The following is an 18,766-nucleotide window of genomic DNA, read 5'->3' as shown; positions in this document are numbered from 1 at the left end:
AAATACATTTTATTGGCCGATGAAGCTATGCATTGAGGGACAAGCCACATACCTGGCTGTGTAATGTAAGCTTGCGCTACACAGACCTGAATCAAGTTCAAGGCTGTTGCCAGAATTTAGCACTATCAGTTACAGGGTCAGATGGACAGTTCCTTGCTCTTTTTTGCCAAGGCTGAGCCAGGAAAGACTACAATCAGAAAAGAAGGAAACAGGGCTGTATGTGGGGGTCTATGATTCTCTGTAAGCAGTTAAACATAAAAGGTATAAAAATACAGCAAGAACAAAGTAGTGAACCTCAATTTTTTTTTCTTGTTTTGTTCTTGATTTTGATGTGTTTAGTTTGATGGTGGTAGTGTTCTGTGCCTTCAAGTTGTCTCTGACGTTTGGTGATCCTGAGACAAACCAATCACAGAGTTTACCTGGCAAGATTTGTTGAGAGAGAGTTTGCCTTTGCCTTCCTCTTAGGATGAGAGAGTATGACTTGCCCAAGGTCACCCAGTGGGTTTCCATGGCTGAGCAGGGATCTCAGCTGCAGCCTCCAGAGCTGTAGTTCAGTGCTCAAACCACTACACCACACTAGATCTCTTTTTTCAAATACCAGGAGGGGACAGGCAGGTGGAGGCAAAGTTAGTGAAGGGATATATTTCATACAAGTTGCATATATGAAACTTGCTAAATTATCAACCTTAAAAATAATTTGTATGATGTATTTAACAGCTCTGTGTATCTTGTTTAAAGGTACAGGCAGTCCCTTGACATGAATGTCTATTTTGTAACTGACTATAGGGGGCAGTGCTCATTTCAGTTTCTATAAGTTGAAGAGCCAGCGTTCTCCAAGGACTGCTCTGGTGGTCATGTGGCCAGCATGACTCCACCAAATGCTGTTACCTTCCCACTTAAGTGTTGGCTATCTCTACTTGTATTTGCATGCTTTCAAACTGGTAGTTTGGCAGAAGCTGGGATTAGTGACAGGAGCTCACCCCATCATACAGCAGAGGAAACAACAAAAGAAGGAGAAACAGGACTAAAATGGGCAAAAATGTGCTTATTTCAGTTACATGTACTGATTTACCTACAGCAGGAGTGGGCAAAAATTGCGCCTCCAGTGCCCCTCTGGCCCCAACTCACCCTAACACATTTGAGAATGAGATCTGCCATTTTGGGGCATACTTTTGTTTGGAGTTGGAGGGTCAGGATAGTGTAGCCATCAAAGACCCAGGTGAAGGTAAAAAGTGCTCCTGGACCCTCAGAGGCTTCCTACTCCTGTCTTACATGCTTGCTCTCATCAATGCATTGGAAACAGGACATAGTGCCAAATGCTGCACACAAAAGAGAGGGGTAAAAAAAAACCCTGAGGATAGCTGAACTCAAGTCTAGCTGAGGAGAAGAAATAATAACTTTCAACCAGAGTATTTAGATTAAAAATAGATATTTAATAAAGTGTAGTTTGAAGGTGATGACGAAACATAAAAATATTAAACTGGCTCAGGAAGTTTTTCTTCAGGAGGAGGTGGGCCATGGGTAGAACCTGAACGATGAAGACTTTTGAGACGGGCTTGTTCCCGGTTAGTCTTTATGGCCTGATTTATGAGGTATTCACTCTCTTGTCCCACCTCTGCCAGCCTCAGGTCAAATTCCACCACAGTCTTGTTATCAGACATGCCTTCTAGCAGCTGCTTCCCTCCATCCTGGAATCAGTAAAGAAATTAGGCTGAAGGCCAAACACAAACACATGTGCATGAGACTACACACCCACACAAACCCCTTCAGGTTTATATGAAAACACTTCCCACACTTTATTGAGTGGCTTTCAACGAATGTGTAGGGAAGGCTGGTGAAAACAGTAAGGATGCTTACGGACCTCAAGGGGGAATCAAAATTAAAACAATATGCTATTCCTTCTTCTGCAAAAATATAACCAACTAGAATGCGAAGGACCAAGGTATGTGTTACATGCAAATGTCCAAAAGTGGCCCAAAGCCTTGTTATTTGAAAGTTACTGTTTTTAGGAGAGGTAGTACAGGGGGCACATAATCCTTTTCCCAACCCACCATTCCATTGCTCCAAATATTCTCTAACGGGCTGTTTCTCCTTGTAGAATTTCAAATGCAAATGCAAATTCTCAGTTGTAGACAGGCATCCTACACTGCTGAATTTCACCCTTTCTAAGTGGAGAACCACACGAAGAGATATCAGAGGGGAATTCATCCTCAAGGATGAATTGAAGAAGTATTCCCCTAAAAAAAACACCAAACCATACATTTAATCAGAGAGTAACAAAACTATTATTGCCAGTCTTAAAACACATATAAGAAGGTAAGAAGAGCCCTACTAGAAAAGACTGAAGGTTCCTCCTGTTCATTCTTACTTCACAATACCCAGTTGATTGTCTTTGGGCACCCCACAAACAGCACCTAAGAAAAATGGTATCTTTGTGAATGCTTCAACTCTCTCTTGGTAGCCAGTTAAGAAAGTCCTTGCATTCTGTCTCCTAAGCCAGGGAAAGAGAATGTATAGTGTTCTGGATGTTGGAGAGCAAGTCCCATTATACCTCACCATTGGTAAACTGGCTGACCCAGATAGGAGTTGCAGGGTCCAATATCATCTTGAGGGCCATATGTTACACATACTTTATCCAGACAGACCACACATTTAACTGACCTAATTCTGCTTCTTCTCTAAAATCTCATTGTACTTTGGAGGCACTTAGAGGGTCAGCAGCACACGAGGACAAGGATGAAGCCCTGGTCTACGTGGGGGCTGTCAACCCACATCTGCTAAGGTTTAGAAGTGCTTGGAATACCTCTTCAGTCATACTGTAATATGTTTCAGAAAACAGAGGGATACACCAAGGCAAGCAATTTGTATACCTCTTATATTACTCTTCTCCAATCTGCTATTGCTTAATAATTGCTCACACAATGGAGGATGTGTCATGCTCTCAGTTATGAAGATGTCACTATGACAGCAACACCTTCCTACTCCCTCATTACAGTGTGAACAGATGATAAAGTGTTTGCTTAGGAAATACTAGATAGATGTGGTTGACAGTTCTGGAGAATTTGGTATGCAAGTGGAAAGATACAAGAAACCATTAACTATATCAACACTTGATACTTCTACAAGACCCAGCAGGAATAGGATTGGTGTGGCAAAAATTGAACCTTAAAGGAGCTATCCAGGGTGTTGAACCCATTTGGATGATGCCTCTATTATCAGACACGTTTCAAAAGGATGTAGCAAGAGAAGGTTGGTGGCCTTTGAGCTGTGACATGGGCTGACATGTTTCTTTGCTAATAGTCTGTTCTGAGCCTTCTTGCTTCACCCACACACTCTGTTGATTTTAAATAAAATAATCACTCAGATAACTATATACTGCAGCAAATCTAGACATCCAGAATATCTCTCTTAAGGTAAATTTATGCCACTTCCAAAAGGGAAACATCTTGTATTTCTTTGGCTCATCTTGTATTTCTTTGACACCCACTTTTAACTCATTTTCACAGAACTCAGTAAATGTGCATCTGAGACAACATATACTGTATATGCTTCTCTCTTGTCATTTCTGAGTTTTGAAGTGGTGGAATAGTTTGTACTAATTCAAGCTACAGGTAGGATCATATTTTTAATGGTCCCTTGCATCAACAAAACCACTGACTTGTAAAAGAAAATCTCATGCCTTACTATACAGGAATTTCTCTTAGGTACTACTACCTTCTTACAGGTACCTGTAGTTAGTACATTGCCCCTTGCAAGAAGTATGCTCCTTAGGAAAGATAAATTCCCTAACTGCAGCCAAAGGTGGTATTGCCTGCTCTCCTACATCCTCATTCTATTGTACATATAATCTAGACTGTGTAGCTAACAGAATTCAAAGATATAGCTGTGTTAGTCTGTAGAATCAGTATGTAGAGACATCTTGTAGGACCTTTGAGACTAACTAAAAGAAAGAAATTGGCAGCATGAGCTTTTGTAGACTTCAGTCTAATTCCTCCAAATGCACCTGAGGAGGTAGACTGAAGTCTAGGAAAGCTCATGCTGCTGATTTCTTTCTTTCAATTAGTCTCAAAGGTGCTACAAGATATCTCTATGTACTGTGTAGCTAACAGTTCATCACAAGGTGACAAGACACTCTCTCAGCTTCAGCTTCAGCCAATTTGACCTACCTTCAAAGTGTAAAGATTGTTAAGATAATATATGTAAAGGGCTTTGAACATTCTCTGTCCTGTAAATACTACATTTTAATATGGTTTACGCCTACATTTTAAGAAGAAGATTGCATACTAGCCCAATGTGGTTGCAGGAAAGGTTGATGTGTGTCAGAGTTATGTTCTGAGCCAGGACTTGAGAGAAAAGAGTGGCTGTTGGCTCTGACAACTCATTGCCACCCAAGTGAAGAGTAGTCACTGTGCTGTTAACCAGGAGGGCATGGCAGATGGCTTGACCTCCTTCATCCTCGATGCAGTTGAGGCGCATATTTAAGGATGTCAGGATGGAATTCTTGGACAGAGCATGAGCAATAGCCTGGGCTCCTTGGGCCCGGATCCTGTTATCACAAAGGTTAAGGGTTACCAGCTTGCTGCAGTTGATTAGCTTGCCAACAGCTCGTGCTCCACGGTCTGCAATCAAGTTGTGAGATAAATCTAGTTCTATCAATGAAGGGTGGTCTAATAGATGTTTGATCAGTAGCCGGGCTTTGTCATCATCCACTTTACTACGTGACAGTTTGAACACCTGCAGCAGAAAAATTAGATCACACACTTTGCTAAGTTTAAAAAAACAACAGTGCTTTTTTATCTCAAATTCCTAGAGAATCACCCATTTCTCACTGAAAGCTAGAGGACTGGGCAGTTCATTCCCTCAGGTGCTTTTTGAAAAAATTGACATATCGTAAGAATTAGATGCCTCTTCTTATAAGTCTCTCTCCTAAACTCCCCAAACAAACTGTGTCCACAAGAAGCCATTTGAAAGCTCTTGATACAACAGCACTTAGTATGTTAACTGCCTAGGTTTCTCAGAAAAAGACAGTTTTTCAAGAAAAGAGTTCTGCATTGCCTGCAAGCAGGCTCAAGGCTTTTTCTGGTACCAACTAGCAGGTGAAAGGATGATGGCCCATCACAGCAGATTCCCCACACAACAGTTCTAGCAAACACAGTGCTAGAGCCCTTGTGTTTCCCAGCATCATTTGTCAGTGCAGAATGGCAGGGTCATTCTGTCTGTTGAACACTTCTTTTTGCAACAGAAGTAGAAACTTTTTGTTTAGCACCTGCGTCCCTGAATATGTATATTTGAAATAGATATTCTGGGTGGAAACAGTTTGAAATGAACCTAAAAGCTGCAGTTTTATTATATGCCACATTTAAAGATAAACTAGATAAGCCACAATGCATCTAGGACTGAAGCTTCCATAATTTATTTTTCCTTTTATAAGGACCTGCATAGATCCTTAATGTGAGAGACAGGAAGGTTTAAGCTTTTTTTTCCTATGCTATATTTCTAACTTAGGTTGCAACTTCTTTCTGTCTTTCTTTCTTTCTTTCTTTCTAAGATCAGAGCAACAGTGCTAAAGCAAAGGATTAAATCAAAGCTTTTCACCCAAAGATTTTGGAGCTGAGTAATCACAATTTGGTTCTGGCTTGTGGGCTAACTAGTTTTGTTTTGTTTTAATTATTGTGAATTAAATTGATTTATAATTCTGTTTCTTGTCAGATCTCTTTGTTATTTCTAGATTTTCCAGGCTTCTGATGTAACATAAACATTAAACTCTCAAATAAGACTACTTGAGATTTACAAATAAATATGCTCTAAAAGAGGTTCTCTGAGAACCAGGCTGGACACAGTTCTGCCTTAATTTAATGCAAGAATAGTTAAACTTATCTATGATTTTTAGGGATAGTTATTCCATGTTTAGGGTTAGAAAATATTATAAAACTATTTGGAAAAATTACTTTCAGCGTAAGACACTTCTTCAGAGCATTTGCCAGTGAACTACAGTCCCGATAAGTGAACTCAAATAGATTCCATTCAAAATTCATGCCACAGTCTTTAACACCATACGAAAGATGGAGTTCCTCTAGGTGACAGAGAGCTGGAACCAGTAAGCTCATATCAAAATGGTCCATAGAAGGTTCATCTATTCCGGCATCACTTTCAGTATCAGAAGCTTCTTCATCTTCTTTCTTCTGATCTAATTTCACTGGTGGAAGAAACTGATCAATCTCCAACTTTTTCACATATTCCTTGCAGAGTGGAATAATATCCAGAACTTGGTTGGGACTTGTGGTATCTGGAATGTAGAACTTCAAGATGTTTTCTAGGTGACGTTCAAAAAACATCTGTTTCCAGCTGTTTCCATAACGGGACACATCACAAACTGTCCACCTCTCTGTGCAGCACCGTTTCCAATAGTTTTCATCACTAATCAGGTTGGCAGTCACAGTAAGGGGAAGACTTGTAGAGATCCTGTCCAGTACTTTCCTTTGGTGTTCAGGAATGAGGCTATGCAAAATAGGATTCTCTAATTGAAAAGAAGATAAATTAGAACTATATGGAAAAAGGGAGCGTGGTAGAATTTGGTGCTCATTTGCTGCCTTATATATTCCAAGAAGAACAATACACTCAGTATGTTACATTACACATCTACATTTTGTTTTATGTTAATTTAAGACATCTTCTGCCAAAGAATCTGGGCACAGCAGCTTGGTGAGGATGATAAGAATTCCCTAGCCACTACTACCTCTGCTCAAACTATACTTCTTGGGAAGTGTGAATGACAATTCAATCCAAAGTACAGAGACACACATTGCATTAAATCAGAAAGGATTCAAATCTGTCTATCATCTATCTATCTATCTATCTATCTATCTATCTATCTATCTATCTATCTTTTAAAAAGCATGGAATGAACTAGTTTACTAGCAACAGCAGGAATGCTTTGGCTTGCAGGTAAAACTGCCTAACATTTTCAAATGAGTCATCCAAATATTCTCATATCTGAAAATCAGTTCTGAAAGACAGACAGAATATCAACCTGTCCCTGAATGCTTAGTAAGGTTTGATTTTCAGTAACAAGGAGACTCCACTTACTTTCAAAGTTACTGATTATGTGCTGGATACAGAGCTCTGTGAGCTGTGGAACTATGGCTAGATTCCATTCAGGATCCTCTGCAATAAGACGTCGCATTCGCCGGGGATTTGCTGCAGGGTTCATTATAGTTATACGACTGGGACGAGGAAGGGCTTTTGGATCTGCAACTGGCTCCTGCATCTTGAAATATGATGGTGTTATTTTTCTCCCTCTTAATTAAAAATTGAAGGAATGTTCTGCCCAAGCTTGATGATCACTACAGTTCAGCTGCCACTGTTCTTAGAAGCAAAGTTTACAGAAAAACCAGAAGTTAGTATCTCTTCCCAGTACAAATAAACTGTTGTAAAGCACTGAACTACTATGGAGATGAGGAAGATGGCTCTGATGGCTGCGTTTCCTTACACTATTGAAATAGCAATGTCAGTAATTAGCTCCACCAGTGCACATATCTACAAGTAAAGCTACTATCTAATATTGTAGTGGTTCTCAAACTTGTTTCCCTTGTGGACCCCTTTATATCTACATGCAGACATCACCTATCCACCACTCAGCATAGTATATGAACAAAAATTTTATTTGTCTAGTGTTTGTATTTTTGTTCAGACACTCATGTACATTCATACTTTCCATTTTATAAGGAAATAGCTCTCCTCCTCCTCCAGGAAGAGCTCCAAGTGCCCTCCTTACCCTTCTTTTCCACTCTAGGACAGAAAAGGTTTGGGAAGAGGAGGAGACGGGATCAAGGCATCCAAGTATTGCACTCACCTTGATCAACTCTTACCTCTCACCTCCGGGGGTTTTCCAGGGAGAAATGGTTAAAAAATCAGAAAAAAAACAACCCCAAGACAACTGAAAAAGGGAAGAAAATAAATTATGGAATATTTTATTTTAGCATGATTCAGGAAAAGCATGGACAAAAATGTTTTTTCCCTAATTTTTCCACAGGTCTCCAGCACCAGAAAGAGACACTCACAGTCTTCAAAGAACTAAATACAACTAAATGTAACTTCCAGTTTTTGGTTAGTCCACATTCAAATGTTATGCAATTATGAAAGGAAAAGTTGCACAATCATATTTCTATGTAACAATCAAAACCAGAATTCATGTGTTTCCTACATGACAAAATATTCAAGCTTTATGTGTGCTGAGCTAATGCATCTCAACCAAGGAAAAGTTAATAATAATAATAATAATAATAATAATAAGTTTATAAAATCTGACTCAAGACATTATACAGAAAGCATAAATATAAAGACAGTGCTGAATAGTTAATTAGAATAAAGATGCTCCAAAATAAATCCCTGCTCAGCCAAGAAGTTTACTAGGTGACCCTGGCTCAGTTTAAATCTCAGCCCCACCCGCCACCCAGTTTGTCTTATGGCACAAGGATGCTGTGAGGATAACTTGAGAAGTATTATCGATGTCTTGGAGGCAGGTTGCAAAAGATAAATTATAATATGGGTGGGCTGTGCTTCTTCTCTGCCTACTTGGCTGCCCTAAATTTGTTAAGGGAAAAACAAGGGGTATTTTGTTTAGAACCAGGTATACATTTGACCCACATCCACTGCCAAGTACCAACTAGTTCTAGTGTACCTAACATATTCGTAAAACCGCAGGCCTGGAAGTGAGCTGACTATCACTTCCCAGTCACTAGGCAGGTTCCTCTATAACACTGATCGATATTACAGTATACCCATATAGATTCTCCAAAATTTACAAGATCAACTGTACAGCAGAAGAATGAAGTGTCTCAGGCCAAATGGTTCTTCTCATACAGTGAAGAAACCAAACACAAGAAGAGCCTATGCTGGATATACTAAGGATCCATCTCATCTAGTATCTTGCTGCAACAATAGCAAGCCTTAAATTCATAAGCAAAACACAGAGCTTGGATACGTTAATGTTTGGACTACAATTCCCAGAAGCCTTCAGTAAGCACAGCTAGTGGCTATGCTGATCAACTGATTCTGGGACTTATAGTCCTCAAAAATAACCTTACCAAGCTGTGTCTATGATGGCAGCAGCCTTCTATCGTTTGTCTCACAGTAACTTATACAAAGAGAAGATGGCATTTCCAGTCATCCATCATGATGATAAAAGATAATTTTCCCAAAAGGAAAAGAGTGCTCCTCTTGATGAATATAGAATACTGGAGTCAGTAAGAGATAAGATGCAGTTCTGGGCACCACACTTCAGGAAAGAAATTGACAAGCTGGGATGTATCTAGAGAATGACAACCAAGGTGATCAAAGGTCTGGAAACTAAGGGCTCGAACAGACAGGCCAAAATAAAGCTGCTTCAGGTCACTTTGGAGGTATGCTGTTTAAATGACACAGGCATCTTAAGAGGCCAAAAGCTGCGCCAAAGCTGCACTCCAGTCCTTAGGACTGGAACGTGGCTTTGGCGTGGCTTCCGGCTTCTTAGGACACATGCATCATTTAAACAGCATACCTCCAAAGTGACTCAAAGCAGCTTTATTTTGGCCTGTCTGTTCAGGCCCTAAGTCTTATGAGGAACAACTGAGAGAGCTGGGTATGTTTAGCTTGGAGAAAAGAAGAGTGAGAGGTGACATGATAGCTATATTTAAATATTATGTATCTGAAGAAGTGTCTTGTAGACGATGGAGCTAGTTTATTTTCTGCTGCTCCAGAAACTAGAACCTGAACCAATGGAGTCAAATTACAGGAAAAGATATTCTATCTACACACTGGGAAGAACTTATTGACTGTAAAAGTGTTTAACATTGGGATGGACTGCCTCAGAGAGCGGTGGACTCCCCTTCTGTGGAGATCTTCAAACAGAGGTTGGACATGGATCTTTCTGGAGTCCATTAAATTGGTTTTCCTGCATGACACAAAGGTGGACCAGATAGCCCTTGCAGGCTCTTCCAAAATTGAGATTTTGTGATTCTTTGATTTTGTGGTTCCTTTCTTTTAGGATTTAACCATTCTGAACATAGCCATTTGAACAAATAAGCCCTGTTAGATGAACAAAGGATACAGTATACTTGGCTATAGTCCTACTCTCTAGTAAACTAGGGCGTTTACAGCTGCGGTTCCAAAATTATGGAATAGCCTACCGGAAGAGATCTGTCTCATCACCACTTTAGAGGCCTTTAAGAAGGCACTCAAAATGGATCTCTTCCGGCGGGCTTATCCACTGGACTCCATATGAAGGCTACAACAATGCTCCACTCTTGATTATGATTGTTGGCTATTTGATGAATTGCTATTTTAGAGAACTACAGCACGCCCGCGCCATACGCGGGTGCGCCATACGCGGCCTTGAACATACGCGCTCAAGCCGCGGGGCGCACGCAGGGCGGAAGGGGCGGCGCGTCCCATTCAACTGAATGGGCGCGCGCCTGCGCTGCGCGCCACCGCGCATGAGCCCCATTGTTTCCAATGGGGCTCTAGCATAGGCGGAATTCGCCTTACGCGGAGGGATCTGGAACGGATCCCCCGCGTAAGGCGAGGACGGACTGTAATAGGAATGTTGGTCAATTCAGTATTAGTGTTTTATTGATTGTATCTGTATTATTGTATTATTTTATTGATGTAATCCCGCCTCAATCCATGGGAGAGGCAGGAAATATAAATAAACATTGTTGTTGTTGTTGTTGTTGTTGTTATTATTAACTGAATGCTAGGTCATGCCTTTCATCTTATTGTACAGCCCAATTTGATATAATATGTAAACTGAGACTGAATACCATCCTAGTGTCTAACAAAATGTTCATCATCACAAGACCTACAAAAAATCTTGAGCAAAGAAGCTTGTGGCCATGTGGGAACCATCATCCCAATTCTGCAGACTTCCACAGAATAGCACTTTGATCCCACACAGTACTTTCCCCTTACAAAGACAGAAGCAGGTGTTGCTGTTGAGATCAAGCTCATTATTTCCTTTCTCTTCATAAAGCTGCTCAATTTTGCTTTTCTAGCACATATACGCAGCAGCAGCCCTTGGTTTGCTAAAGGCCTGATGTCTTTGAAATCTTTATAATCGGCTGTAGGCTCTGACAATCCCTCCAGTTCCCAAACTGTCTGAGGTAGTGCTGATAAAACGGTCCGCTAAATCACAAGAACAGAAATCTACAAAATGCTAAGAAGAACTCTAGAAGCAAAGATAAATGATTCATGTTGCGTTGCAGATAACGTGGCTGCAAAGGTTTCCTTGACTATATTCACAGTGAACAGCAGGTGCTATGGAAAGCAATGAGCCGATATGATGGCAGGAACTGGAGATGCAGGGAGAGACCAGAGCAAATGGATAATTTGGTCTTTGCAGAAATGGTGAGACAAAAGCTGCCTGAGGGCCAAATGACACAATATGTTATCTATCACACTGGCTATCCTATGGAGGGTGTGCCATCAGCAACTACAGAGCAAATACTATACAATAATAGACTGCTAAAGTTTCCAACCCAAAGCCACAAAGAAAATCCTTCCAACAAGAGATCACAGGAATTCTCTTAACTAGATTTTTTCTCTTCTACAATTTCTGAATCTCCCTTCCATCATCACACTATTTCATTTTTGTTCCTTAACTAGAAATTCTTGAGGTCACAGATATGGTGCAATACTTACCTCTATTGTCATTGTCATTTTCATCAATCCAAGAAGATGGCTGGGAGGAAAGAGGAAATTAGTCTAAGCAAAGCCCTAGTTATCAAGAGCTAGTAAAACCTAAAAGATTTCTGCAGTTCTCAAATGCTGGTTAATATAAACACTGTGGCGTTGCAGTTTCTGAGAGACAAGAATGCTGAATTTATTTTTTGTAAAGCAAAATAAATGAATAATGATGAGCAGAGTTATGACCATTACTATGACCATTTTAGTATGAATAGCTAATTATTACATAATAAAAATGATTAAATCATAGAAAATTAATGATGCTTTCCCCCTGAAATAATGATAAAATATTCTATAACGAAAGATGAATTCATCCTTAGATGCTTTTGCACTTAAAAATTAAAGCAGCTTCCCTAGATGGGGAACCAAGTGGGAGTATACTGTCAGAAGGAAGACTACAGTCAAGATATCAGAAAACTAGTAGTTGGGAGGATAGCTGCAAAGGAGCATGACAAGATCCTGAAGTGTAAAAATATACCATTAAATACCATTATCCATTTAAACAAATTTTCAACTTCATTGTAAAGTTGTGAAAGCTGGGCAATGAAGAAAGCAGAAGAAAATCACCTCATTTGAAATGTGGTGCTGGAGGAGAGTTCTGTGGATATCATGGGCTGCCAAAAGGACAAATAAATGTGTCCAAGAACAAATCAAACCTGAACTCTCCCTACAAACCAAGATTACAATAATGAGATGTACTTTGTACTTTGGACATATCAGAAGACATGGCTCATTAGAAAAGACAATAATGCTTGTTAAGGTAGAAGGAAGTAGGAATAGAGGAATGCCACTTTACAGATGGATAGACTCAATCAAAGAAGCTGCAGCCCTTCAAGACTTGATCAGGGTTGTTGATAAAAAGTTGTTTGGATGTCTTTCGTTCAAAAGGTCGCCATAAGTCCAAGTTTAAAGCAATTAACTATAACAGCTCCTTACAGTGCCATGCATAGTAGCTGGGGGCAGGGGCTCAAACTTTTTAAGAAGGAACAACAGGGATGTCTAATTTTTGTTTCTGCCTATAGCTCTTCTGGGGAGTACTCCAGAAGTTCCCCTGAATTTTAGGGTAACTTACAAGCAGCACAGCAGTCTTGCGCTAAACATACCTATTGCAAAAAGTGCTGTTTTCCTGCAAAATCCCAACAGATCTAGGCAGCGGTGACCTGGCATCAAGCTCTAGGTCATCACTAAAAGTGTCAATGAAGCCCTACATTTCTGCCCTTGCAAGGGTACACATGCTCCTTACTCCAGAGCTTCTCCATGGTCCTCCATTCAATACTCGTGCCTCCGCGACAGTGTCAATACACATGGTAGTGCACAAACTGCCCAGATTGGTTCGCCACAGGGCGGTATATAAATAAAATTTATTATTATTATTTTATTATTTATTACTTGCCCTAATCCCCACAGAAAATACAATCATTAGTGGTACCATCTGAACCTTACTGCCAGATCCCAGAAACCTGTATGGAGATGGGAGCAGAGAAGGGTCCACAGAGTAGCACCCTAGAAATGTTTATTGCAGCAGAATTCGGTAATAATAATAATAATAATAAAAGTTTATTTATATATCCCACCCCTTGAGGTCAATCGGGGCGGCTAACACGATAAAATACAATACATTGTAGATCAAAATTCCCTCCCCCCCTTAAAAAATTATTAAATCAATTATAATTAAAACCAACTAATTAAACAACATTAACACATACACATTATTACAAGACAAAAACAAAACAGAACAAAACAAATAAAACAGTAAACTACGGTAGCATTTCCAAGGAGGACCTTGGGGACTCTCATAAGAACAGGGTTCCTGAGGCTAGGGTTATCTATTCCGGAAAGGCCTGCCGGAAGAGATCCGTCTTGACAGCCTTTTTAAAGCTGTCTAAAGATGTCAACTGACGGATCTCGTCTGGCAGGTCGTTCCACAATCTGGAGGCAACAACAGAAAAAGCCCTCTGGGAGGTAGCCGAAAGCCTAGTTCTTTGAGGCTGCAGCAAATTCCTCCCAGAGGACCGGAGTGTGCAGGGAGGATTATATGGGAGGAGGCGGTCCCTGAGATAGTTTGGACCCAAGCCATTTAGGGCTTTAAAGGTGATAACCAACACCTTGTACTGGGCCCAGAAACTAATAGGCAGCCAGTGGAGGGACTTCAATACCGGAGTAATATGGTCCCTCCTTGATGTTCCTGACACTAATAGAGAAAGGGAGCCAATTGCAAACTCTTCCACATGCACACCAAGGAGCATCAGTTTAATATCCAAATGTTTGTGTATCTAACTGTTAAAAAGATGATTTGCTTGGCCAGGCTTGGCAATTTAGTACCATGGGATTAATGGGCCATAAACAGAAAAACCAGTGTCAACGTAGCAGATGTCTTAGAGTCGGCTGAAAAGCTAAAAGACCAAATTTGAAACAGAAATATGGATAAATGTCATATATATCAATTCATCTGATTGATTTGGAACATTTCACTTTGCGCACATCTTAGCAAACTGTTCCTTGTTAACTGCTGCTTTCTACTTGTGACATCCTCTTGTCAGTATTATGGGAATTAATCTGGGGTTGGCTCATCTGTGGTACTTTGGTGCAAGCAATTAAACTTTATGATCCATTCCAGCCTTGGGATTCTATGGCTCTAAAAATAAATTTCAGTAGTCAACAGTAGAGGCAGCCATCCATACTGCAATGCAAGGTAACTATAAGAGAGCACCTGTCTATATCTGGAAGATCACAATACTGATGGCTACTATAATTTCCCCCCAAGCCACACATCTAAACTTGTACAAGAGTTTGGAAGACACAATAGGAGACACAAGCAGCTGTTGACTGTGTGTGAAGAGTGTCTGCACTGCAACAGAAGGAGATAAGTTGCAAAAAGAAAGACTCCAGTTTTTTTTTAAAGACCAGTTTGGTAAAATACATTTGAGAATTCCTGATGTGCATTCATCTGATCATCAGTATATTTAGCAATATTTTTACACACAGGGGTTCTTGTGACAAGTTAGATTGTTTACACCTTTTAAAAATAAACAAAAATCATTAATGATTGCCATGTATTGCCAAGTATTTCTGTACTACCAATTCTTTCAGAATATCCATCAGCTAAATACCCAGCATATGAAGGAACCGCAGTGTTTTAGGAAATCTAGGGTGAACCTAGACAGGCTGCTAAAGTTATTTTTGTTTTTACAAAGCACACATCTCTCACTCTGTCCTCAATGAGCATTCAGCAGTCACAAGTGTAGGAGAACAAGGTTGCTATGGTGTGATAACTATTTCACAATGTGTTCAAATCAAATCCAAAATCAAAAGCTTGGGGAGTTGTAAGGTGCCAAGTCTTGCAGTGAGTCATTTATCACACTGAATCAATTCACAGAACCTCCTGATGTGGTAATCACATATCACCATTGGAGATGTATTTTTTGGTTTTCTCATTCTGTCAGAACAGTCATGAACCCTTCTACTGTGCTGAGTTTACATTCATCTGAATCCACTAGTGAACAGACAACAGCTTGGCAAGTTATAATTTACCACACTGTGCCTATAATCATTTAATGAGCTGATCAACTGTACAGCCCTGCTGAAGTGGGAAGAGCTCGTCACTCTCCTGTTTTCCTAAAGTTTGGATTCAGATGTGGAAGTGCTGTAAAATGTTAATTTTCTTCTCAGCACAGGACAATATGGATGATAACCAAGTACTTTCTTGCTCACTGTGGTATGTTACTATTTGATATATGGTTTTCTGTATTCACTTGCTGTCAGTAATACAGTAGCCCTTTAGTATCTGCCGCGGTTTGTTTCAGGACCCCCTGTGGATACCAAAAACTGGATGCTCAAGTTCCATTAAATACAGTAGTGCAGTAAAATGGTGTCCCTTACATAAAATGGCAAAATCAACGTATTCAAGTGAGGATAGTTGAATCCATGGATAAAGAATCCATGGATACAGAGGGCCGACTATACTACAATTGTTGAGACTCCATGCAAGTCGCCCTGTGGATGTATTCCTGTGTAGTCCTCCTGCCTTGGTTTGCCCTGCTGCCTATTCATCTGCTGTGTACACACTGCTCCCTTCTAGCATCTTGCTTTCCCCAATGTGCCTCTGGCCCATATGGAGGTGCATATAGCCAGTGTAGACGTTTGAGTGCTGGATGAGGACTCAGGGAGGTCAAGGTTCAAATCCTTGCTCAGGCATGGATGACTTTGGCCAAAGCACATTCTCTCAGCCTCACTGACAGACAACGGCAACCCGCCCCGAACAAATCTTGACAAGAAAACCTATGATAGGTGCGCCTTAGGGTTGCCATAATCCAGTAATAACTTGAAAGTACACAGCAACAAAGATGCCTTCTGGAAAACACTGAAGCATAACTCTAGCCTCCCCTGCATTGGGTCTAGGCAGTCCTGAACATTTTTGTTTGGTTGTTGGTTTATTTTTTCAGCATTTGGGGGCTTTCTGGGTTGCAGGGTCTCAGAGCTGCTTTTGGTGATCTGGTTCCACTGGAACTACTCATCCTCATCCTCATCCTCATCATCATCATAGACCATCCAACTGAAACTGCATGACAAAATAACCGCCGCAGCCAATTGCAAACAAGAGCAGGGCATGCAATAGTTTCCTAACATGACGCACCGAAGACCACCCTGAGATGCTATTAGGATAGTGAGAAAAGAGATACACGATACATTTCACCCACTTCATGCCTCAGTCACCTGAACTAAAAAAGATACGGTTAAAAGGAATTTAGTGTCAAGATGTAGCAAATTTCCCAATCTAAACCATTTACATTTATAAACAGTTTGCATATTTAGTTATTATAAAACTAGCAAGGGGAAAAAGGAGACAGAGTCCTAAAGCATTCAGCAGCTTTTTAAATTGAAGCCTTTTCAGTTCAACTCACTTTTGCTTTCAGAAGTAAGGTCTGCTCACAAGGAAAGCGCGACATCGGAATATATAACCTTATCAAGGTAGTTTATGGTCCAAACTGCACTGCAGGAATAATAACCCAGTTTGAGACTGCTTCAATGCTAGGGAATTGTGGGAACTGTAGTTCTGTTAGGCAATTAGTCAGAGAGCTCTGGTGCCACTATAAACTACAGTCCCCAGGATTCCCTAGCACTGAGCCAGGGCAGTTAGAGCGGTCTCAAACTGGATTATTTCTGCAGTGTGTCTTTGAGCTAAGCAACTATTCCATGTCAGTTTTCAATGTGTGATAGCATGAAAGGCTAAAACCTCACTGGAATACTCACAGGAGCCACCAGTTATTCCCCAAATTAGTGCTTCCTGGTCTCCCTCAGGCTTATTATGCTCCCACTATAATGAGCAAAAGCACAAAGCAACAACCCTGTTTCATTCAACTATATGTTCCATTATCCCGCCTCAGGCTTCCCCAAGGATGCTAGGCCGCAGAGTCTGTTGCCAAGGTAACAAGACGCGTTGCCACGGGCGGGGCTTTGCAGCGCAGCTCTGATCCCTGAAAGGCACGAGTCTTCTCCAATCAGAAGACGGGAGCCGAGAGAGGAACCGCCCAGGGGCGGAGCTTACGTCGAGGTTTGATTGATGCCTTGGAAGGATGAGCTGGAGACAAGCCCCGCCCCTCTGGGGGTGTGTCCTTGTTTCCCCTTCTTCTCTCCAGGAGGGACTCCAAAGTGTCCTCCATTTTGAGCAGGACCAAGGGGCATGGATTTAAATGTACACGCAGAGTGGCTAGGCGTCCTCCTTTTCTAAGGCAGGTCCTACGTTTCAGCCTTCAGTCCAAGAGGGATTTCAAAGTGTCCTCCATTTTGAGCATGGCCAAGGAGTATGGATTTATATTTACATGCAGGGTGACCAGAGGCCCTCCTTTTCCAGGACCCGCCCTACATTTCAGCCTTCAATCCAGGAGGGATACCAAAATGTCCTCCTTTTCCAGGAAATGACCTATATTTTAGCTTTCATTCCAGGAGAGCTTCCAAAATGTCCTCCATTTGGAGCAGGACTAAGAAGCATGGATTTAGATTTATATGCAAGGCGACCAGTTGTCCTCCTTTTCTTCCAAAACCTGCCCTACATTTCAGCCCTCTCTCCAGGAGGGATTCCAAAATGTCCTCCATTTTGAGCAGGACTAAAGAGCATATTGTAGCTACATATTCATAGCTTTGGATCCAGTCATCTCTTGAAAACATGCTGGGCTTGTCTCTCCCATTCCATCCCTTGTGTCTTTTCCTTTCCCATCGATCCCATGTCACATTCAGTCTCATGTGACATTTCAGGAATTGATTTTCACTGCCTTTCTTTTGAATTCAAGAGTTAAGTCAAAGTGCTGAAGCGTTTTAGCAATAATATACTAGTTAAGCGTTAGGATCATTTTGTTTTAGTGCCAACATTCCCCTTTCCCTTGTTTGATCTCTGTTAAATCTGAGTTCTGGAAACAATAGCTCTGTTTACTCGAGAAGAAACACACAGACAAATAACTGATAGATTTCATTTTGGAAAGTACTGTGTGTTGCATTTTGAATGCACACTTTTAAAAAGTGGTGATATATATATATATATATATATATATATAGAGAGAGAGAGAGAGAGAGAGAGAGGTCTTCTATAATGCTATGACATTTAATATTTAGTGTGTATTTACATTTGCATAGATTTTCAATGTGAATATTTTTAAAGGTTAGGGCTCTTGGATGCCTTGAACATCAAATACAGTAATCATACACTTAAGAAGTGTTTTTGGATTATTCTCTGCTGTTGCATGGGATAGTTCAAAACAAAATATGCACTAGTCTGATAAATATATATATATACTGCCTAATAGATATCAGTCTTCCCAGTACCTGCTTCATCCTCCTGTCTCTTCCTAAATAAATCTATAATCAATTATTACCCAGTTTGTTCCAGCTTTTACAGTTTCATCACTACCTTCTGTCTGTCCTTAAATTCTAGAAAACAGGATAGGGGACTTTATCACACGGGAGGAATTTCTCTCAATTTCGGATGAAAATAAAGTGGGGCCAGAACGCATTCACATGAATTCTCTAGTTCAGCAAATTTACATAAATTCGA

The 18,766-nt window shown here is 40.6% G+C and overlaps 1 protein-coding gene across 9 annotated transcripts; it reads right to left on the bottom strand.

Annotated features, from left to right (window-relative positions):
• Positions 1–1,448: 1,448 nt before the first annotated feature.
• Positions 1,449–17,152, bottom strand: DRC5 (dynein regulatory complex subunit 5). Of its 9 annotated transcripts, none has more exons than XM_089529613.1 (6): positions 16,972–17,152; positions 7,087–7,365; positions 5,949–6,517; positions 4,262–4,734; positions 2,333–2,414; positions 1,449–1,688 (listed from the first exon to the last, which is right to left on the bottom strand). In XM_089529613.1, the coding sequence occupies exons 2-6, from the start codon at positions 7,265–7,267 to the stop codon at positions 1,476–1,478; spliced, it is 1,518 nt and encodes a 505-aa protein (XP_089385739.1). In that variant the 5' UTR covers positions 7,268–7,365; positions 16,972–17,152; the 3' UTR covers positions 1,449–1,475. The 9 variants fall into 9 exon arrangements, with proteins under 9 accessions (XP_089385739.1, XP_089385742.1, XP_089385740.1 ...); XM_089529616.1 differs by having other exon boundaries at positions 7,087–7,360; XM_089529614.1 differs by lacking the exon at positions 16,972–17,152 and adding an exon at positions 16,623–16,959.
• Between the last annotated feature and the right edge of the window lie 1,614 nt (positions 17,153–18,766).

The sequence above is a fragment of the Sceloporus occidentalis genome, unplaced genomic scaffold, assembly GCF_023333645.1.
Source record: "Sceloporus occidentalis isolate IW3139 unplaced genomic scaffold, rSceOcc1.0.p SCAF_6, whole genome shotgun sequence".
Lineage (NCBI taxonomy): Eukaryota > Metazoa > Chordata > Lepidosauria > Squamata > Phrynosomatidae > Sceloporus > Sceloporus occidentalis.
The sequence above is the reverse complement of the archived record's forward strand: the minus strand, read 5'-3'. Positions and strand labels throughout refer to the sequence as shown.

Excerpts from the sequence above, each read along its gene's own strand:
- DRC5 (XM_089529613.1), bottom strand. The coding sequence starts at position 7,267 with ATGCAGGAGCCAGTTGCAGATCCAAAAGCCCTTCCTCGTCCCAGTCGT. Across the intron at positions 2,415-4,261 it reads TGCAATCTTCTTCTTAAAAT|GTGCTGTTTGTGGGGTGCCC; the intron begins GTAGGCGTAAAC and ends CATTTTTCTTAG. Across the intron at positions 1,689-2,332 it reads GGAACCTTCAGTCTTTTCTA|GATGGAGGGAAGCAGCTGCT; the intron begins GTAGGGCTCTTC and ends TACTGATTCCAG.